General features: G+C 36.2%; 6 protein-coding genes across 6 annotated transcripts; 4 read left to right on the top strand and 2 right to left on the bottom strand.

The window, feature by feature from the left end:
* Positions 1–3,857: 3,857 nt before the first annotated feature.
* On the top strand, positions 3,858–5,641 carry LOC112090232 (30S ribosomal protein S5, chloroplastic). Its single transcript, XM_024161044.1, has 2 exons — positions 3,858–4,585; positions 5,247–5,641. The coding sequence occupies exons 1-2, from the start codon at positions 3,927–3,929 to the stop codon at positions 5,494–5,496; spliced, it is 909 nt and encodes a 302-aa protein (XP_024016812.1). The 5' UTR covers positions 3,858–3,926; the 3' UTR covers positions 5,497–5,641.
* Positions 5,642–5,718: 77 nt separating this feature from the next.
* Positions 5,719–7,440, bottom strand: LOC18026538. The gene has a single exon (XM_024148365.1). It carries the CDS (start codon positions 7,438–7,440, stop codon positions 5,719–5,721), a length of 1,722 nt encoding a protein of 573 aa, XP_024004133.1.
* Positions 7,441–7,794: 354 nt separating this feature from the next.
* LOC18026537 lies at positions 7,795–10,074 on the bottom strand. The gene is made up of 8 exons (XM_006410463.2): positions 9,889–10,074; positions 9,702–9,791; positions 8,842–8,901; positions 8,683–8,722; positions 8,500–8,593; positions 8,298–8,357; positions 8,127–8,218; positions 7,795–8,028 (listed from the first exon to the last, which is right to left on the bottom strand). Exons 1-8 carry the CDS (start codon positions 9,996–9,998, stop codon positions 7,939–7,941), a joined length of 636 nt encoding a protein of 211 aa, XP_006410526.1. The 5' UTR covers positions 9,999–10,074; the 3' UTR covers positions 7,795–7,938.
* A 2,919-nt stretch (positions 10,075–12,993) lies between these two features.
* Positions 12,994–14,608, top strand: LOC112081467 (non-classical arabinogalactan protein 30). Its single transcript, XM_024148174.1, has 2 exons — positions 12,994–13,560; positions 14,186–14,608. Exons 1-2 carry the CDS (start codon positions 13,038–13,040, stop codon positions 14,494–14,496), a joined length of 834 nt encoding a protein of 277 aa, XP_024003942.1. The 5' UTR covers positions 12,994–13,037; the 3' UTR covers positions 14,497–14,608.
* Positions 14,609–17,101: 2,493 nt separating this feature from the next.
* On the top strand, positions 17,102–18,196 carry LOC18026536 (F-box/kelch-repeat protein At4g38940). The gene has a single exon (XM_006410462.1). The coding sequence runs from the start codon at positions 17,102–17,104 to the stop codon at positions 18,194–18,196; it is 1,095 nt and encodes a 364-aa protein (XP_006410525.1).
* A 1,666-nt stretch (positions 18,197–19,862) lies between these two features.
* LOC18026535 (VQ motif-containing protein 4) lies at positions 19,863–20,699 on the top strand. The gene has a single exon (XM_006410461.2). It carries the CDS (start codon positions 19,884–19,886, stop codon positions 20,577–20,579), a length of 696 nt encoding a protein of 231 aa, XP_006410524.2. The 5' UTR covers positions 19,863–19,883; the 3' UTR covers positions 20,580–20,699.
* Positions 20,700–21,946: the final 1,247 nt, after the last annotated feature.

Below are 21,946 nucleotides of genomic sequence, written 5' to 3'. Positions count from 1 at the left end.
TTTTTTTTAAACAAAAATTAATTTTAATATAATTATCCGAATTATCCAAAAAATTTTCCGTCCCTTTCCCGTTCATTTCCCGATTATATTTTATTTTGGGATTGTATGGGAAGTATGTTTTGATTCCCGAATTTCCCGTTCCCGTCCCATACCTGTAAATTCCCCTCCCATTATTTTGTGAGAATACTTTGGATAATATATTCAGATTCCCGAAATTCACATTCTCATCCCTTACCTGTCAATTCCCGTTCCAAATCCCGAAAAATTCAAACCTAGATAAAACCATGTGGTATGACTATATTATTTTTGTGATCTCTTCCAAACTAACGCAGTTTGACATCCCGAGCTCTTGGTCCAAATACCCGTTGGTCAACCAAATCTACTGATGCTTGGTGTCGTAAAAGATAATATTTGGTTACAAAAAGAAGAAAATTCTATTTTATAGCAAAGGGCCATCACTAAATTAATTTTATAATTTAATTTCTTGTTTGGTGTAGATGATGATAAGGTCGATCAAGCTAGCCTTTTGGGGCCACGAAGCCAGAAGTATGCATAAGAATGGTCCAATCTTGAATGTATTCACTTTTCAATTGTTATAATTCGTAAAATGAAGACATGTTAGAATAATTGAACGATTGAAAAGCATAATCATGGTCTGTGATTAAAAATTTTGCGAGGGCTTTAACACAAAAAAACACAAATTTATCGTTTTTGAATGATTATTGCAGATTTTCAGTTAGCTTTTCTGATGACTCAAACTCAGAGTGTTTGACGACTTGTGATAGAATCATGGAACCGGAGGGAACAAGGGACGAGGAGCGAACCAAGGTTCAGGCCGGAACACAGAACCAAATGGCCGACTTAAGCGAAGTCGAGGTTCAGGACGGGGCGCAAGACCAAGGAGCCGATCTGAACGACGTTCTGGCCATACCAACTGGATCAATGACCAGGTCGCGTACCAAGAAACTCATGGGGGCCATCCAACGAGTTCTCACCGAGCTAAAAAGCCAAGGCCGAGCTGACGACCTAACACCCGCTCACAAAGTCATGACCGTTCTCATGTACTCTGGTCCGAACTGACATGGTTGGGGTGTTGTGTTAATACTCTTTTTTCTTACATTCGGTTTTGTCCCACTGGGTTTTCCGAATGAGGTTTTAACGAGGTTAATGCACACCTATCTCACGATCATGGTTTGATTCGCGGCCAAATATAACGATCAAGGAGTTCAAGAGTCTAGCGAAAGGATGCGAAGGGCCACCCGGAAGTTTGATCGCTATTCAACGTTTTCTTTATTTTCATTTAATGTTCTTTTAATTCTCTGTAAGACCGATGGTCTCCTCTAGCCTCTATATAAAGGCAACAATGTACTTGGATTTTTCATCACTTATCTTTTATAAAATTTCTCTTTGAGTTTTCTCTTTTGTTCTCTAAGAACTTGTCGATATTTTGGTGGTTAGCCATTGATCGATTTCCGGTTTATCAAGTAGTTTCATCCTGCTTGACGCAGCCTTCGATTCCGAAGTAAGAGAGAGAGTTGTAGTCGTATTTGGGGCTTAGGGAATTTTGGAACTTGTCTCACACCCTAACATCCGGTATCACAACCCCCTCAAACATTTTGTCCATCCCCTCGTTTTCAAACCTTTTTTTTTTAAAATTGGGCCTAAGGATTTTCGAGTCTTACTCACACCTTAGTATCTCTTTCACCGAAGCGGTCTAAATCCAAGGATCTATCAACCTCTACCGAGCTAAGTGTGTGACAATTCTAGGACGGTCTTCCATCAACTTGACGTGATCTTCAAAGGAATCGACCATTGGAGAGTTAAGTTACCATGCACAAGATAGCAACACACAAGTGATTGGAGTAGTTTTTTACTAAACAAAATTACGTTTAAACTATAAAGACTAATTAGTCAAGCAAATTGTAGAAATATCCTACGCATAAAGACAAAGTAGAGTCTGAAATAATTTCACATGACATGATCTTATGTCCATATATCCCATTATATGTATACATTAACAAGAGTCTAGATTTGAAGATAAAGACAACCGAAATGGTTATGAAATAGTAACATTTTGCATGTGGAGCCTATGAATTTAATTAAAACAAAAAACTCTTATAACCGATGATAGGAAGAAAAAAAAATTTTCTTAATAAGTTTATATATTTTCTACTTTGTGGAGCCTTAGTTATTACGTTGAAACACTATCGAAAGATGAAAAAAATTGGTCAGAATATTAACGTCAAATTGGGCAATAGACCCGTAAGCTGTCACACTACAGTTCACATTATTGTACTGCCTGTCTATTTCGATTGCATCTTTTTTTCTGTGCAGCATCGCATTCTCCTGCTCTTCTTTTTTTCATATTATTTCCCCATTCAAACTTTTCAATTCGACGCTAATATGTGGACTAAATAGTACACAACTCTCTATTTTTCCCCCATTTTATGTGTAGCTAAAACTTCAAGATACAACCAACTCTTCAAGTCTGGTATCAAAGTTATCTTATATAGTTATAAATTAATCAAGATTACCATGAACTTAACTTGTTTTTGCTACGTTTACAGGTTTGTAAGTAGGTTTTTGTTGACAACGGAAATGCATTAAAGTCCACATTAGTTGGAACTAGGTTCACAAAACATTGGACAGTGTAATAGATTTATAGTATAATAAAGAAATCACGTTTGGAATATGTTTATAAAAATTATGTGCGTTGGAATAGACAATACATAAGAGAAGTGGCAGAGGAACCTTAAGTTAACCACGTGACAGCAACGAGGAACGTTAATTTTAATTTTTGAGTGGGGCCTCTTTTGTGGTACACTCATTTATTTTTGGTCACCTTTTAATTTGCGAAACATACTTTTGAAATCAATGCGAATGGCCTTTTCCAACTCATTGTCCAATTTTAACTCTAAGAAATTAAGTAATTCTTTACCTATGGAATTTTTTTTTCTGTTGTTGCTTACTTATGCTTTAATATATGGGATTGTAGAATGCCGATCTTGAGCGAGAGGACCATAAGTGTTTCAAATTTAATATGCTTATTGATACTTAATTTGCTTACAAAGATTAGTGATCTAGGATGTAGCCGCAACCTTATTCTAGTGGTTTATTTATTACCTTTAATCATTACTAGTACTAGATGAATATTCGCATTAGTTTTTTTTTCCAACTATTTTAAATTTATATGTTTTTATATTTTTCTAAAATAGTATAATCATCATTTGTTATGTGTTAATATATTATTATAAATCAATCAATTTAAAATATAATATTAATAAAAAATTAAGATTTTATACAAAATATCCATCAATATTTTTGATTAATTATAACAAATTTTTTGTTTAATGTTTATATAAATATTATTGAAGAATCAATTAATTAAAAAACTTTTCATTTTCTTTGAATAATTTAAAATTTAATATTAAAATTTATTAATTAATTTTTTTAAAAAAGTATGACACATATTATCCTTATATCGATCGAAACTGATAATGTGACATTTATATTGAGAAATTTGACCTTCTTTTATATATAAATCTATAAGATATGTTTTTGATGTTAGATGGGTTTTTTTTTTTTTTTTCATTCTTGATGTTGATAGGTTTTGCAGAAATTGCAGAAATTTAAATGGGCCATAAGTAAAAGCGAGCGAATGATTTTCTCCTCTTTTTTAGGTTTTGGGTTTGAACAAAGGGCTTTCTAACTTTATGTGCCCATTTCGAACTAAAGAGTGTGCAAGACCAAAAATATAAATTACGAGGGTCCAAACGTGAATAAATAAAAATATAGTGGCCAATTTGTAAGAACGCAGAAGATATAATTTATAACATTTAAACCCATTTTCACTGTTTCAATAAGCTGCTGGATAAGCTTTTTCTTCTCCATTCTCACTTCCTCATCCGACGAAATCCTCCATTTCAATGGCAGCAGCATCAGCACTGTCATCTCTCTCTTCTCTCTCCCTACACAGCAGAACCTCCTCTCGCATCATCTCCTCGAAACCCATCGTCTCGTTCTCCACCTTCCTCAAGCGCTCCTCGACGCACACTCTCGTCAAGGCCTCCTCCTCCTCAGACCAAATCGAGACCTTCTTCTTCGAGGATGAAAACCCGGAGATAACAGCCAACGCCGTCTTCGACCCGCCTTCTGCTCCGGAGGGTTTCATCCCGCCGCCGTATTTCGACGAAGGAGCGGACGAGACGGAGGCTGAGATCGCTACGGCGTACGAGGAGCTGTACGGCCCGGCGTATAGCGGAGAGAGCTTGCTGGGAAAAGACGTTAATGTGATGGATTCGAAGCTCAAGAAGAGTGGGGGAGGTATTGGTAAGCCGAAGAAGGATAAGATCCGTGATGGGTTCGAGGAGAGAGTTGTGCAAGTTAGGAGAGTGACCAAGGTCGTTAAAGGAGGCAAGCAATTGAAATTCAGAGCGATTGTTGTTGTAGGAGACAAACAAGGGAATGTCGGTGTTGGTTGTGCTAAGGCCAAGGAAGTTGTCGCTGCTGTTCAGAAATCCGCCATTGATGCTAGGCGTAACATTGTTCAAGTCCCTATGACTAAGTATCTCACTTTCCCCCACAGGTAAAGTTTTGATTTTTGATTCAGAAAGATTCGGTTTTTGGTTGATCAAATGTCTCTATAGGCAATGAAAACTAAGATTTTGGGGTTTTGTGTTCTGAGCATTGTGGAATTTCGCAATCCATAGTTGTGTTGGATGTGTGTTTATAATGTTTGAGCATTGGTGTTATGGGACTTGTTCCTCAAAATTCTAGTCTTATGAAACTGATATTCGCTTTGTGCACAAAGATTTCGTGAATAAGAAGATCTGTAGGCAAATGAGTTAAGCTTCGGAAGCAATTGTGTGTGTGTATATGTATACGTTTTGGTTAAGTTATAATTTTATTTAGAAGAGTCAGTTTTGGTTGATCAAATGTCTCCATAGGCAACTTGGATTTTAGGATTTTTTGTGCTTAGCATTGTGGATGTTGGATGTGATGGTTTGTAATGTTTGAGCAATTAGTGTTATGGGACTTGTTACTCAGAATTCGAGTCTTATGAAACTGATATTCGTTTTGTGCAAAAACGTTTTGAAGAATCGGTTGGTAAATAAGAAGATCTCTATGCAAATGTGTTGAGCTTTGGAAGCAATTGGGGAGGGTCTTTGTGTGTGTGTGTGTACGCTTTTGGTAATGTTTTAGAGGGTTTTGTTAGGTTTTTAAGCGAGTGGGTTTCTTGTTTATAGATCAGAGGGAGATTACGGAGCAGCCAAGGTGATGCTTAGACCAGCTTCACCAGGTACTGGTGTGATTGCTGGAGGAGCGGTTAGGATCGTGCTAGAGATGGCAGGAGTTGAGAACGCGTTGGGGAAACAGCTCGGAAGCAACAATGCTCTCAACAACGCAAGAGCCACTCTTGCAGCAGTGCAACAGATGAGACAGTTCCGCGATGTTGCTCTTGAGCGTGGTATCCCCATGGAAGAACTCTGGAAGTGAAGAAACAAAACTCATCTCTTCCTTTTTTTTTTAACATTTTCACCCTCTTTTCTTTCTTTCCAATGTCGAAAAGAGATTCTTGTATAATCAAGAGGTGTGCTTGTAATTCATGAGAACAAAAGAAAAATGTTTATTTTGAAAATAGCAATCCTTTCTTCTCCCACAAAAGATCATTCATTCAGAAGAACACACAGGAATTCTTATTACAGACTAGCTATGGGGCTAATAATATGGTTCAAGTCGAAAAAGCTCCCCAAAGAGTGGCATCTTCAGAGTCGGCGACTTGGAAAGTGTAATGCTGAATCTGAAATTGTTTTCTAAACACTTGGAAGAACAGATATACTTGCCTGAGATATGTATGATACCTGACGTGTCTTGGCAACGGCAAAAGCACACACGACAATAAGGTCGAGATGCAGAGACATTAGGAACAACTTCGACTTCGTAATGTGATATGGCGATATACCCTGGTCTCCAGAATGTGAATTCTCCAATCACGCAATCGATATGAAGCGTGGAGCTACAATCTTCACATGTATAGAATCTTGTACTCGGGTTAACTTCTGTCTCGCAAGCCTCGCACCAATATTCCTTACTCGTCTTCTCTCCAAAGCAGACAGAGAGGAAATGTGTGTCGCATTTGTGCTTTACCTTATTAGGCAGAGTGGCGCAGTCAAATCCCAAGGAGAAGTCACAGTCAACGCAAGTCAACACAGTTGATGCAGTCTCATTACAAGCACCACAAAGCTTGGATTCTGGTGAGGTGTAGAACAAACGATGCTGAGGATGACTTTCATGGATAAACGGCTCTCTGATTGAACAACATCGTACATCTATCTCGACATTGCAATCAAGACATACATACTTGAAACCACTGCAGAGACGCTGACACACAGTACAATAGAATAAGTTATAACCATACTCATCAGTTTGACTAGTGTTTGGTCGTAGAGTAAGAGTGTGCTTGTGTAGCTCATGCCTTAACTTCCGGGGAAGCTCAGAGCAGGTCTTGTGAAGAACATAAGCACAACTCGAACATTTGTAATATGGATCTAAGTAGATAGGTAGAGCACAAGCACTGCATTGGACACTCTCATGACAAACAATCCCACCTTCTTCGAGTTTGAGAAAGTGTTCATGACTGAAATGCTTAATCACTTTGTCATGTACCACTTGGAACGGCTCTTCGATATCTTCTTCTTCTTCAGGTATCCCCTCGAGTTCTCTTCTATCCCACACATCATCTCTTGTTGCACATCTCAAATGGATGACATAATCAGGGCATTGTGAGCAGCGGTATCCTCCATACCTCCAATCTAACTCAAGACGACAAACTCCACAAGCGAATTCCCCAGGGCCAATGAAGTAGCTTCGAAAAAGCCTGTGCTTGTGGCGTGTGAGGTAAATCTCACGCGGTAAGAAAACGCAGTCTCTATGGATCATGAAATTGCATTGATGACACAAGTAAGGAGCTCCATGTACGTCTTTACCACAAGCACAAGGGAAAGAGACACGTTTGGCCAACAAGTGAAGCCTATGCTCATGGGCTTTGGGGTAGTCAATGCTTGGAATCTCGTGTTTCCTCGCGCAAGCCGTGTCTAAACTAAAGTTGCAAGTGGAACAGTGATAAACCAAAAGCCGAAGGGTTTCTCCACACAAGCGACAATTTCCATCGCTATAACCAGGTGGTCCGCAGGTACGGAGCTTGAGAGGATGTGAATGTGAAGGGTGGTTGATCTCGGAGTGAGACTCAGCACATTCCTTGTGGACATAGAATTTGCACTGAGGGCAATAATAGCCTTGTGTTTCTCCCTTCTTGATTTCAGAGCAACCAAAGCAATCAAATGGAAACACTGAAGGTTGTAAGAAATGACGGTGAATAGGAAATTTCTTTGGTTTTGAAGCTCCATGACTTGGCTTAAAGATCCGCCAGATGTTAACCATATCAATTGTGAGACAATGGTTAGTTTTTTGATAGTGAGGAGAATGTGAAAGAAGTTTGGCCAGAAACTGCTAGTTTTTGATAATAATGATTTGATATCAATAATTGAGACCATCGGACAAGAGTTATTTAATTTGACCAACGACCCCCGCACTATCTTATAGTATTAAATAGTTTGATATACCTGAGGCTATCTGACAAAAGTTATTTAAATTCATCAACACATGTGCGCTTTTAATGACTTAACTCAAACCTAACATCACTGTAAAAGGCAGATAGAGAATTAGCTAACTAGTGGTGGATCCTGCTAAAATTAATGTAATTAATCTTTCATTTGAAACTGTAACATAGGAGACAATACGGGTCATGTCCACAATATTCAAAGTCTTGAAATACTACTTCAGAAAAGAGTTTTTTCTGCTATTTTTGGGAAAATAAATCCGGCTGATCAAAGTAAAAAAGGGTTTCTGTAAGCGCCAAGTGAGAAAGCCGTTAAACTTTCACTCATCAGGTGGGAAGTCCTCATCAGATGCTTCGTTCTCCAGAAAAGAGCCGAGAGTTTTCCTCAGTATGCTGAAAGTTTTGTCATCCTAAACCCCAGAGAATTCGCAGTTCGTCATATAACAATATTAAAAGAGATAGTATGTATATGAGACTATGAGTATATCTATAAAAGGCTATTCTTTACCCTTTTCTTTTTCTTCAGCGACTCTTCCAATTGAGCAAGCTTTTCTGTGCAGAACCTCTCCTGTTCCGATATCATTGTCTTCTCCTTCTTCCCTACAAGATATTTACAGTTGAAAGTGAGTAAGTGTTGCCAGTTTATATCAATGGTCTCATTATAAAATGGTTGGCTTACTTAGTTGTTCATATCGCATATAGAGCCTTTCCTTGTCCTCCTCAAACTTGGAAATAGTGTCTGTAGAAATACATGTTCAGTTTCAGTAATATCTCACTTAGCTAATGAAATAAAAAACTTTGTGGTATACGTTTTTGACATCCAACACTAACTGACCTTATGAGTAAGAGATGACAAAACTAGAGGGCAGTAGAATGAATACCTTTCAAACTCTGTAGATAATCAGCTTTCTCTTTCATGAATTTGTGGTGAAGTTCCTCAAACTTGGCAGATTCGTCCTTCAAAATATTCTCACACTGAAAATATGGATGAGGTCAGTCAGCTCCTTGCACCTTTCTAATGGCTCAAAAAAGTTATAATATCATCTTGGGATCTTTGTTCAAACCTCCTTTGAACTCTTTGAAAGTGCTTTGCTAAAGTTTTGTCTGCAAATTGTTATTCAAAGACAGATATAATCAGCACGCTTCCATTTATATCTTATCTTGTAAACCAACATCCACAAAGCATGAAAGATCAGACATCCATCCTCAGAACATAGCCTTACCTTTCTTTCTCAAGTTTTGACTTCAACTCGTCGATCTTTGACTTTACCTCAGTGGACACACTGCCAGAAAGATACGCAAGGATTGAAGCAAGATTCAGCTATCAAATTTGCGACACTGATTAAAGCAAGATTCAGCTATCAAATTAGCGACACTGATTAAAGCAAGATTCAGCTATCACACTAACGACACTTAGAGAGCATTAGAACCATGGAGTTTATGTCATCGTCTAGTGGAGAAAACAGATTATGCCCATCAAGAGAAAGAATGCTCACACTCGGATGTTGTTTTTGTCTTCTAGAACAATAAATGAAATAAATCATACCACTAAATCATACCACTAGATACCAAACTCATGATAGAAATCAACCGAATCCTACAGAGTTGATGAACAGAAAACAGAATATCTAAAATGTTCTCTATCTGTGAATCAAAAGAGCTTGATATCTATCAATCAACCATTGGCTTTCTAGTTTAAGAGATACAAGATAATACCACAATCTCTTTCACAACAGATCAACCGATAACAAATGCTAGAAACAAATGATCGAACACCTAACCTTCATCTGGCTATATCTAGCTGATAAAATTTGCTTGCGGTACAAAATCCCGAGAATATCATGTACCAACGATAACAAGTACAAGCAACGATCGTAATTAGCACAATCTGCTCCAATAACGATTAAGATGCATATGATCGCAAAGCGATTCAAAACTCAGGATATCGACATGACTATCTCGATGACAGAAACTTGGGGATTAGTACTATAGTAGATAAAAAATAAGGTCGCGATATCGAACTCTGATTCTTCTAAATACACCATAACCTGAGATGGAACTTGTTACGAAAGAGAGAAATCACCTGGAGATGCTTTCTTCCTTCTTTTTCCGGCCATCCTCGTCCGCTTTCTCTCTGATTTGCTTCAACGCCGACATGATGCCTTTGAGATCGCTGCACGATCCACATGGAAATCATAATCGCGAGTCACAATTTAGCCAAAAAGCCGAAGAAACGAAGAAGAAGACGTAAGAAAGAAGAAAAAACGGACCTAGAAACATCGAGATCCAAATCGTCCTGGAGTTTTGCGTTCGGTGTTTGCTTCTTGAGCGATTGAGGCTCTGGCCGTGTTCTCTTGGTGCTCTTTCTCGTAGACGACATTGCAGATGAAAGACGAGAGAGACGATGAAACGAAATCAAAAGCGCGGCTAGATCTGCTCTCTCTCGTGAAAATTTGAATTGATTTTGAATTTTGAAATTCTGTTTCTTTTTTGGGCTTTGCCTGCTCGGTTATATAGAGGATTTTTTCCGTGGTAGCTGATCAGTGTGACACCGTACTCTCAGTACGTTTTTTTCTTTCTTCAAATAATGGGTATGGCTAACAAATTTACTTTACGAATATTGTCTTCATGCATCAAATTCTCAAGATTATTTTTGGGTGATAAAATCACTGTTACTTTTACCGCTCAATTTATAATTTTCAAAATTATGTTTGGGTAACAAAATCACTGTAAACTGGTTAAGTGAAATATTATATTTTTTGGATAGCCAAACGAGTAAGCATTTCGAATTATGTATGTGAGACTAAAAAAAGATTATGTATGAAAACTTCCCTCAACTCAAATCCATATCTATATCATATGAGATTAGTTGTAGAAATTGAAATCAGTGGACTTCCATTAGACAAAAAAAAAAACTAAAATAAACATACCTAAACAGTCTTGTTTCAGAAATTGATTAGTATTGACGAAAAAAGAGTTTAATGTAAAGAAGTATACATTAAAATATCGACAAACTGTGGTAAAAATCGACTGATTTGGTAGGTCGACTGTTCTTTTTTTTTTGTTCAAATAGGTCGACTGTTCATGTTGGTATATAGAGAGGGTAAAAATGAGTACTGGTCCGATACAGTACAGGTAATTAATCCGAATATCTAAAATCGTCACCCTAAGTTTAATATAGCCATATAGGACTATAGGAGGATAACTTCGGGTAATTGTTCGAATTCGGATAACTTAAAATAGTATACAAACTTTCCAACAAAATATGTGTATGACATGTTGATCTCATGGTTATCTTGGGATCATCAAGGTGTGAACTTCCACCCCTATTTAATGGTGTAGTTTAGCGTGTATCTAGCTCTCGTCGTTCGGATCCGAAAGCTGTTGTGCTTATCGGCTCGAGCTCGTAGGTACGAGCACTGACCCATGCTAAAATGAATACCCATAAGCCACTTGCAACAAGCACAATATGGCCGAATTTGCTTACATTTTTTTTTCTTATTTATCCTTTTTTCTTAATCGCAAAATCTAAATACTCATCACATGTGGTTCGACACCTTAATAGTACATGAGACATTACCGTACATTTGCGAAATTAAGAATTTTATTAGTATTAAATGATCTCTACATAAAATAGCTAGCTCTATCAAGAACCTCCAAACAAATTGCACTTATAATCTGCAAAGGAATTGTATAGCTTACTTGATCAAATTAAACAAAAGGAATTGTATATAGTTTAGGAATTTTGAATCTCACACATGACGTGAAAATAATAATCTTATAATACACAACTAGAACAAGAAACTTTGGACTATATAACATCACTTAAAAAAAAAAACATTTCCGTGATTCAAGAATCACTGAGGAATCGTTTGGCCAATTTTATTAAAATCTAATTAACATCGTTTTTTATATTTTCTTCATCTAAGAATAATTATATAAGCATCGGTTTGCTAGTTTTATTAAACTCTACTAATGGATTGCATCTACATGGAAAATCAAATAAGAAGAAGCGTGCATATTAATTTTAATCTTTCAATGTGTAATGTGTTGAAGCCGCACCAGGCGCATCTTGTTGCCATGCACATGTTATGGACCATATATAAACATGGAACGTGAATGAAAACTCAGCATTAAGATTAATATTAGTATTAATATAATATATCGCAAAATTTTGCATTGAAGCTTAAAAGTAACACTGTGTAGTCAATCAAGAATTTTATTTTAAGTTCATGCATAACTTTTACATCAAATATTTTATAGATTTACCAGTTCAATAAAATATAAAACTATATATCGATTCTTTTATAGCAACTCCCGTAAAATGTACGGACTATAAGAAATCATTACACCTGTATATGACTCAAAGTCTTTTAAATCTCCCTTAAAATTATCGTCAGACTCTCAAATCATTAAATTTGTATATACTTGATGATTCACCCGGACGTGAGTTTAGGGAAAACGTCATACCATGAAAAATACCGGTTATATAATTTGTAAAATATATAAAGAAAATTATTATTTAAAAATAGAATTAACATATCGTAAAAGCCTTAATAAAAAATCGTTTTTATGGAAAAAAAAATTATACAGCAGAAGAGACAAAGCATTATCATTTTTGGGAGTGTCGAAATAATTATCGATGTTTAGCGGATCGTCTAGTTCAGCCTCAGCCACCCAGTTTATAGTAAATGGTCACCAGAATGTTGAAATCGTAAGGGTTGACTTGGTAATTTTGTTATAATAAATCTCGCATTCTTGCTTAAAATATTGAAACCTGATAGGAGATTTAAATCTAAATCTTTAACGAGACATCGGAAACTTCTCGACCACCTCACAAGACGGACACACGTGCTGCTGTGCTAGCTATCACAGTCTACGCATAAACCCTTAAAATGAAAGATATATATAATCACGACATATACAAGATTGTGATAGTTTATTGAGGAGTTCATACAATTTTACATATTGCAACTACAATAGCTCCTTTCAAGTGTGAACGGAACCAAATACATAATGTACGTAACATTTGAAATGACGTTATTAGCACAAAACTCAATTGCTCAAAAATATATGTAAATTTATTGGTTGACAAAAAAAAAGTTATTTACGGGAAATATATTGAAAATTTTGACTTCTAATCTAGCAGTGAAATATTTGGGAAAAGACCACCCTACTGACTTCATATCGAGAACATGTATTCTATAGAATAACATTAATATAAACTACTAAACTACATATATTAGTCATAATGTCAAAGTTACGCTTATGATTTGTAACATTAAAGACATGTATTATTATATAAACATTTCCTATAATTAATTCATTTCATCACAAAATTGAAGCCTGAAATCTCCTATAAATAGGCCCTCTCACATCAACCCAAAACTCACACACAAACAAAAACAATAGACTAAAGATGGGTTTCATTGCTAAGAGTGTTTTGCTAACTCTCTTAGCACTTTGCTGCTTCACTTCCTCTGTTTTGACTACAGCTCTACCTCCTCTCAAATCTCCGATCAAACTACCAACACTCCCACCGGCCAAATCTCCGATCAAGCTACCAACTTTCCCACCGGCCAAAGCTCCGATCAAGCTACCAACTTTCCCACCGGCCAAAGCTCCCATCAAACTACCAACTTACCCACCAGCCAAAGCTCCAATCAAACTACCAACATTCCCACCAACCAAAGCTCCGATCAAGCTACCAACTTTCCCACCAGCCAAAGCTCCGATTAAGCTACCAACATTCCCACCAGCCAAAGCTCCGATCAAGCTGCCAACTTTCCCACCAGCCAAAGCTCCGATCAAGCCTCCGGTTCTCCCACCGCTTTCCCCTCCTAAGTTCATGAGAACTCTAGTGGCTGTGCGGGGTATGGTCTACTGCAAAGCATGCAAATACGCCGGTGTAAACAACCTCCAAGGCGCCAAACCCGTTAAAGGTATTATATTATATCTACGCTAATGATTGATATGAGAAGTCCATAGTATTCTAACCTGTGGTATATATGTGAAAAGTCCACACTTCACTTTCCATACTTACGTTTTAGAGGCATGCATCTATATACATAAATACACATTCTCATTAGCAAATGTTGAAAACCTTTTTTTTGAACTGTACCACGCGCGGGAGATTAGCTTAGGCGGTCAGAAGAGCGGTATAATTCATGTCCCTTCAAGGAAAACAAAAATCGACAAACATGAAAAAAAACTAATAAAGAAAATAAACCAGTTAAAATTTGTTTGATTAATAAATGGTTTTTTCTAACAGAATCCTATTACAAGAACTTGTCATTTCCCCCCTTTATTTTTTCCATATTGTCAACTTTAGCTCAAATATAAATAGAACTTGTTCAAGTCATGTCCTGCCCCCAAGAAAATTTACCCATGACAAATCCAAACAAGTACTATATGAAGTGTTCATACTTCTTGATAGGTTTTTGTTTTTTTGGTTAAAACGAGCTATTGCATTTGATTTCTTTTCTTCCCTATATAATAACAAATCTATACAAATGACAAGTATATTACTTTTATGTTGTTTGTGTTGTTGCCTTGTTGGGGATGCAGGTGCGGTGGTGAGACTTCTGTGCAAGAACAAGAAGAACGTGATATCGGAGACGAAGACGGACAAGAACGGATACTTCTTAATCTACGCCCCCAAGACGGTGACCAACTACGGAATCAAAGGTTGCCGAGCTTACCTAGTTAAGTCGCCAAACTCCAAATGCAGCAAAGTGTCGAAGCTCCACGGTGGATATATGGGCTCCGTTCTAAAGCCGGTCGTGAAACCGGAAAATTCCACGGTCATCGTCAACAAGCTCACGTACGGTCTTTTCAACGTTGGTCCATTCGCATTCGAGCCTGTCTGCCCCAAATGAGATGGTTTTAATACTAGCTAGTAATTAAACTTTGATTATGCGGAAAAAAAAAAACTTTGATTATGCGGATTCAACACAGTTTTAATGATTGTGTTGAATGTATCCAAGTTTGGGTTTCTTTATATTTATGGGCTTTTGTGTTAGTGTGTCTTTCCAATATTTTTTCTTTGAATAAATACGGTAACGTTTACATAATAGCTTGTCTTTTTTTTTCTTCTTAGGGCGTGTTTGCTGTTTTGTCATTTGCATCTAGATGATCCATTTAAATGATTCATTTGGATGAGTCATCTGAATGATGCACATAACAAATGAACAAACAAACATTTAAATAGGAAATTGACAAATGAGCAATGAAAATGAGATTTTACGTTTTTGGCGAGAAAATGAGATTTTACGTTTTAACGGAAAACAAGATTTTATGTTTTCTACGAAAAAATAAAATTTTATGTTTTTTGACGGAAAAACAAAATTTTACATTTTTTGACGAAAAAACGAGAAAAAACGAAATTTTACGTTTTTAACAAAAAAACATGATTTTACGTTTTGACGGGAAAACAAGATTCGTTTTTGAAGGGAAATTAAAATTATAAGTTTTTAACGGGAAAACAAGATTTTACGTTTTTAACGGGAAAACGAGGTTTTATGTTTTTTAACGAGAAAACGAGATTTTATATTTTTTTACCAAAAAACGAGATTTTACGTTTTTAACGAGAAAACAAATTTTACGTTTTTAACGGGAAAACGAGATTTTATGTTTTTAACGGAAAAACGAAAATTTACGTTTTTAATGGGAAAACAAGATTTTACGTTTTTAACGGGAAAACAAGATTTTATGTTTTTTGACAGAAAAACGAGATTTTATGTTTTTAACGGAAAAACGAGATTTTAAATTTTTAACAGAAAAACGATATTTTACGTTTTTGACGGGAAAATGAGATTTTACGTTTTTGACGGGAAAACGAGATTTTACGTTTTTGACGAAAGCGAGATTTTACTTTTTAACGTTAAAACGAGATTTTACGTTTTTAATGAGAAAACGAGATTTTATGTTTTTAACGAAAAAATGAGATTTTACGTTTTTTACGGGGAAACGAAAATTTTATGTTGTTGACGGGGAAACGAGATTTTACGTTTTTTGACGGAAAAACAAAATTTTAGGTTTTTGACGAGAAAACGAGATTTTATGTTTTTTTACAGTAAAACCAGATTTTACGTTTTTGATGGGAAAACGAGATTTTATGTTTTTTGACGGGAAAACGAAATTTTATGTTTTTGACGGGAATACGAGATTTTGCGTTTTTTACGGTAAAACGAGATTGTACGTTTTTGACGGGAAAACAAGATTTTACGTTTTTTATGAAAAAACGAGATTTTACATGTTTTATCGAGAAAATGCGATTTTTTTGACTGAGTCATGTTCATCCAAATACTTCAAATTGAATCAGTTGGATGAGTTTCAAATTTCTTCGTAAATTTATAAGTCATCCAAATGATCCATCTAGATGTATCATCTAGATGAGTCATTTTACGTAATTAAACAAATCATTTGACTGATTCATCTTTATGATCCATCCAAATGAGCAAACAGGCCTTTACATATCTTTGTGAGAGTTTGACTATATATCGTTTGAGGCTCCGATGTTGTCGACAGAATAAGCCAAACGGAATGAACACAGTTGCTGATAGAATTGTAAGGGAAATTTGATATGTACCAAGAGCCATTTGAAGTCGTTACTAAGCTCAAGGTGACAATGATAATTTGCATATACCAGGATTTGAAGTCGTTTACTCGTAATAAAAAAAAAAAAAAAAAAAAAAAGAAGTCGTTTACTAAGCTCAATGTCAAAATGGTGATTTTGGCAATCATCATTTGAACGACTGAGGAAACATCATAGGAGACTCTATTGACTAGGCGACCACGCCTCATGCGGTGATTCACCTCAGCAACGTATCAAACAAACTTTTCTCAAATTTAATTTCTATTCTTCTCCTTTTAAATCTGAAGGCATATACTTTCTTACAGTATATATGTAAAATAGAAGAAAAAGTATCTGAACAATCACTACAATATCTTAACTATGAAATATATTGGATTCTTTCGTATAAAACCTTTTAAAGACATTTTATATATAGAGAAAAAAGTAAATATGGTTTAGGTTGGAAAAAAGTAAATATTTACTAACCGTCATATCTGTACTTTTGTTATAATTGTTTGAAAATACACCATAATATCATACCCAAAAAAAAAACAATACACCAAAATATACAGCTGTCAATTTAAGATCTCACATGATAGGTTTATCTTTAATTGGAACAAAATGAATTAAAATTTATTAGTTGGTGAAATAAAAACATTTTTTTTTCATTTTTATATTTTGGTTTGAAACACTACAAAGACAGCAATTAAAATAACAAATATCAACGATTGGATCTCATTGGATTTGGTTTATAATTATATATATTTGACATTGATGACATCATATATACACTTTAAAACCATATTTATTCTTAAGATCTCATTGGATTTTATTTATATATATATATCATATATATAGATATTTGATTCTACCATTTCCCTTGTGTTCCTTCTTGATCTATGAGAGAGATGGCTACCAAAGTTTCGGCTGATGAAGAGAATCAGCCATCACTGATGACGTCACTTCCCGAAGAAATCATCATGGACTGCGTAGCACGTGTACCGAGATCCTACTATCCCCTTCTCTCCCTCGTCTCTAAGCACTTCAAGTCTCTCGTTACATCGCCTGAGCTATATGTGAGACGAAGATCTCTTCTAAGCCGCGACGACGAATACAGTCTCTACGTTGCCATCTCTAAGAACCAAACATCTTGTATCCACTGGTACACTCTTAGCCGAAAACCCAACAACAGTCTTTGGTTAGTCCCTATCCCTTCACTTCCTCCTATGCCTTTACATGGAAGCTACGTGGTCGTAGGTTCGAGTATATATGTCATGGGTGGATTTTACCATTGGGGTTTTATCACGCCGTGTGTGTCACGTATTGATTGTCGGTCTCACACGGTGCAACATCTCCCTAGAATGCCAAAGGCTGTTGCTGGTCCTGTTTCCGAACTCGTAGATGGGAAGATATATGTTATTGGAGGGTCAGATACTCGTTCCCGGGAGATGAAATCATCGTCTCAAAGGATCATGGTGTTTGATACAGAAGCAGAAACGTGGAACGTTACGAAGAAGAGGATGAACTGGGAGGTGAAACAGAGGTTGTTTAGTAGTGTGGAGATGTCTGGTAATATTTACATGAGAGGTCATAAGAATAGCTATGTTTATGAGCCAAAGGGAGATAAATGGGAGGAGGACAGGATTCTGCATTCTAAGGAGTGGTCTAACTCATGCGTTATAGACGATGTTTTGTACTATTATGATGTTGATAAGAATTGTATAAGGACGTATGATCCAAAGGAAAGGGCTTGGGGAGTGGTGAAGAGTGTGGAATTAGGAGGATTTGAGGATGGTTCGTGGTCGTACACAGCGAGTTGCGGTAGAAATTTGGTTGTGTTTTTCCATAAAGAAATAGTATTGACGGAGACAACAGAAATTTGGTGTGCAGAGATTGTGGTGGAAAGGCGTCAAGGAGGAGAGATTTGGGGAAAAGTTGATTGGTGTGATGTTGTGCTTGATGGGAAATCTCACATTATGAAATGTCTAGTTGTTAAAATTTGATGTGTGAAACATGTAATGGTGGTTTAATGGTCAACATCGTCTTGTGGTTCTATGTTAATAAATGGTTGATTTCTGCTGCATACAATTTTTTTTTTATGTTTGGCTACTCCGGAATTCTCACATAGCGGAAACAAATGCATTATCTGGAAATTAGTTTGGATCTCAACCTAAAAGATTTTGATTATCATAAAACAAACATTGATGTTTGGCTTTGTTGTGTTATTAGCTAGTGTTTCAAAACTTTTTATGTTATATTGGTATAAGTTGTTGATATAGTTATGAACATATTGCAATTTTCCTTATACTCTAGTATCAATTATGAGTCAAAGAACACAAAGTTCTTTGATCCGGCTATCAAAATATATACATACGCTATGGTCACGCATGCATAAATGTCAAAAGAGTTAACAGGTCGTTCATGTGAATCAAACACGGCTTGGTAGTCCACTGTCCACAACATCAAGAAAAAGAACAATGCCCCTGTAGAGATAGTAGTCGAGTATCAAAGATGTCATTGAACAATAGAATGACCACGATTGGAATCGACAAGGAGCTAAGGCAACCAAAATTAAAGTGGTTGCATAAAAACCATCTCAAAGCAAGAGGTAAAACTCCCCCAAGCAAACTAGAAAATGCATTTACATGTAGAACAAGACTTTGGAAAACAAGATAAAAAATAAGACATACTTTCGCCCACTCCTAGATTCCCAACATGTCTAGAGATCTAAAACTTAATTTAGAGCTTGACTTCTTAGATTTTTTTTTTTTTTTTTTTTGATAATCTTACACATCTAAATGCTGTTTAGATCCAAAGACTAATCCCATAAAACTTTGTATCTGGGTACACGTTTGAAAATATTCTAAATTTAAAGTGTGGTTAGATGACTAAAAGAACTCGAAATCCAAGAATCTTTCATTTGAAAGTTACCCCAAAGCAAAGAAAAAAAAAAAACCTTAAGCCCAGTTCAATTTGCTAAAGCCCAAACAGATGATTCGGCCTTGTGTCACTATAAGTAAATAAGTTGCACCTCTATCATATCATCTGCTAATCGATTTATGGGAAGTTCTACAAATTTTATCCACACACCAAGATGCACTTATCTTAACAAGATTGTGTGTATCTACCGTGTGTTGACTTGTAATCACAAATATAGATCTGTTGTTAGATTACAAATTTTTCTTGAAAAGGGATAATGATTTATGGGATTAATACAGTTTTTGGAAAATAGTAGCATTTATTGCAAGTCCAACAAAATCGTCACGAGAATGGAAAGAACTGTTTGAAAAAGTCAGCAAGTCCACACTACACTCCATAAATAACCCATTTGCCAAAATCAAATAGTTTTGACGGCGCCGCGTGCACATCACTTTCAATTTACGGCGCGTGACAGCATACAAATACTCTCTGTCAACAGAAATTTATTCATACCAAAACAGGCTCCGAACCAAACTCCCCAGTCAATTAAATCAATTTTGAAAAATAGTAATGACATAATTTTAATAGATCTATTCAAGTCAAATGTATTTTTTTTTGTTTGTCGAATTCAAGTCAAAAGTATTTATTATAAGATTTATTTGTTTAGATAAAAAACAATCGTAGAAAAAAAAAATCAGAGTTTCAATTGCTTTTAAATTATAAATATATATATCCCTCCAACCAATACAAACACGAAACCTCTCTTTCTCAATGAGTGGTTCAATGGAGAAGTCACCGAGAAACAGAGACAAAGCACACAAATTGCTTCCTTCACCAACCACCAGCTGCAGAATCTGCATCAGCAACACCACTCCGACCCGACCCGTTACCCCCAGATCCGAATCCACCAACCCGTACCCGACTACTATCGTCCAGACCGATGCCGCCTCTTTCAAGCAAGTCGTCCAGATGCTAACAGGATCCTCCCAGAAGCCCAATTATCCAAACCCGACCCACCAACCCGACCCGAGATCTTCCTCTCACTCAATCCCTCCAATCAAAGCCGTTCCCAACAAGAAGCAATCTTTCCGCCTCAACGAACGCCGCAATTCCATGAAGCATCTGAAGATCCACCCGGTTTTTAACCCGATTCATTCCGGGTTACCCGAGAGACTCTCCCCTAGCATCCTCGATCTCTCATCTCTGGTCTTAAGCCCTGACACTCCTCTCATTCATGACCCGTTTTATCGAACCGGGTCTTCGAATCGGAGCCCGAGCAATCCCGGGTTCGGATATCGGGATCCGATTTTGAACTCCGACGCCGAAGAGAGAGCGATTAGAGAGAAAGGGTTTTACTTGCACCCGTCACCGTCGACGACTCCGAGGGAATCGGAGCCCCGGCTTCTCTCTCTCTTCCCGTTGACTTCTCCTCGGGTTTCAGATTCTCCCGCTGACTCATCTACCTAATTTTTCGCTTAGCTAAATTTTTACATTTTTGTAAGTTTATCTTAGATATAAGGATTATTACTAATTCTTATAAAACTTGTAATGCTTCGACTTCTGCGAATGCACTATATCCTTACTCATCGCTCCATCTTTTTATAAAATATCTATGTACTATGTTTGTTTTTTCAGGTTTTATTTAGTTACGGCGTAAATTTTTTTTTTTTTTTTTATATGCTCGTCTTGTTGCGAATATACATATTACATAACATGGTAGGCACTTTTTGTTCCGGGGATGGTTCATTGAGACTCAAGAGAGAAATCTTCCCAACTAAAGTCTCCATGTATTATGCACATTGATTGGTCGATTCTTCAAAATGAATATCATCTCCAACACTTTCAGTTGTGGTCAATTTTTTTTGTTTGTTATACTTTTTATGTTATAAATGCATGCATTAGTTTTATTTGTTGAAAATTCATTTTATCGCATTTTTGTTCCGTATGCGTAAAACAATCTTTTATTTGGCGTCGCCATTCTATGTCTAACTTAGATTTAGCTGTCAAAGAGTAAGACCCGTTGAATAGGAAAGAAATCTTTGACTACTATATTTTTGTTTAGTTTTTTCTTTTCTTGACCATCCATCACATACAAGTTTAATACTTTTCGTAAATAGTTATTTGAGTAAGAGACAAAAGCACTTATTAGTGTTAGTGTATTGATATGTCTTTCATTAGAGTCTTTTTTATATCGGTATATTTAGTAAAGACCGATTATCTGCTCTCTTTGGTTTATGGTTACTGATTAGCCTTGGCCATGTATGTATATAATCCAACCTACATTGTAATTTTTAACTAATCAATGAGAATAATTATTCATTCATATGGTCAGGTAAATATATGTAATTAATCTTCAACCTCGGTTTATGGAATTTCTCGCCAAAAAAATCTTAGTTTCTCTATTTATCTTTGGCTCTTCTTCGTTTCCATGTGCCAATTTAGTCTTGCATTGCATTTTTCTATCGTCTTTGAGTTGAATTTGCTTTCAAACGGAAAAACGAAAATGCAAGTCAAAGTACGAACCGTACCTCTACGCTAGATTCGCCGGAATCTAGTTCTCCGACGTCTCTAAAGACTCGCGACAGATTATCTCGTTTCTTCTGCCTCGCGTTAGTTCAGACGTTTATGATCCGATAATACAATTTTGACGTATGTTTAAAGAGACAATGCAAACGTCGTCAACAATTCCACTTTTTACGTCCATTAATTTCCTCCCGCATTTATATATACATATATATATATATATTTAACATATATCACAAGGTATAGAAACAACACTTAATAATAGACATAATTTAACGAAACACAACAATTTGTCGAGGAATATAAAAGAA

The sequence above is a fragment of the Eutrema salsugineum genome, unplaced genomic scaffold (genome assembly GCF_000478725.1).
Source record: "Eutrema salsugineum unplaced genomic scaffold, Eutsalg1_0 scaffold_10, whole genome shotgun sequence".
NCBI classification, from domain to species: domain Eukaryota; kingdom Viridiplantae; phylum Streptophyta; class Magnoliopsida; order Brassicales; family Brassicaceae; genus Eutrema; species Eutrema salsugineum.
Note: the sequence above shows the minus strand (reverse complement) of the source record. Positions and strands in the feature narration are given on the sequence as shown.

Coding starts and splice junctions, on each gene's coding strand:
- LOC18026535 (XM_006410461.2), top strand. CDS start 19,884: ATGAGTGGTTCAATGGAGAAGTCACCGAGAAACAGAGACAAAGCACAC.
- LOC18026537 (XM_006410463.2), bottom strand. CDS start 9,998: ATGTCGTCTACGAGAAAGAGCACCAAGAGAACACGGCCAGAGCCTCAA. Junction 9,792..9,888: donor TTGGATCTCGATGTTTCTAG/GTCCGTTTTTTC, acceptor TGGATCGTGCAG/CGATCTCAAAGGCATCATGT. Junction 8,029..8,126: donor CGCTGAAGAAAAAGAAAAGG/GTAAAGAATAGC, acceptor TCTGGGGTTTAG/GATGACAAAACTTTCAGCAT.
- LOC112090232 (XM_024161044.1), top strand. CDS start 3,927: ATGGCAGCAGCATCAGCACTGTCATCTCTCTCTTCTCTCTCCCTACAC. Junction 4,586..5,246: donor TATCTCACTTTCCCCCACAG/GTAAAGTTTTGA, acceptor TCTTGTTTATAG/ATCAGAGGGAGATTACGGAG.
- LOC112081467 (XM_024148174.1), top strand. CDS start 13,038: ATGGGTTTCATTGCTAAGAGTGTTTTGCTAACTCTCTTAGCACTTTGC. Junction 13,561..14,185: donor AGGCGCCAAACCCGTTAAAG/GTATTATATTAT, acceptor TTGGGGATGCAG/GTGCGGTGGTGAGACTTCTG.
- LOC18026538 (XM_024148365.1), bottom strand. CDS start 7,440: ATGGTTAACATCTGGCGGATCTTTAAGCCAAGTCATGGAGCTTCAAAA.
- LOC18026536 (XM_006410462.1), top strand. CDS start 17,102: ATGGCTACCAAAGTTTCGGCTGATGAAGAGAATCAGCCATCACTGATG.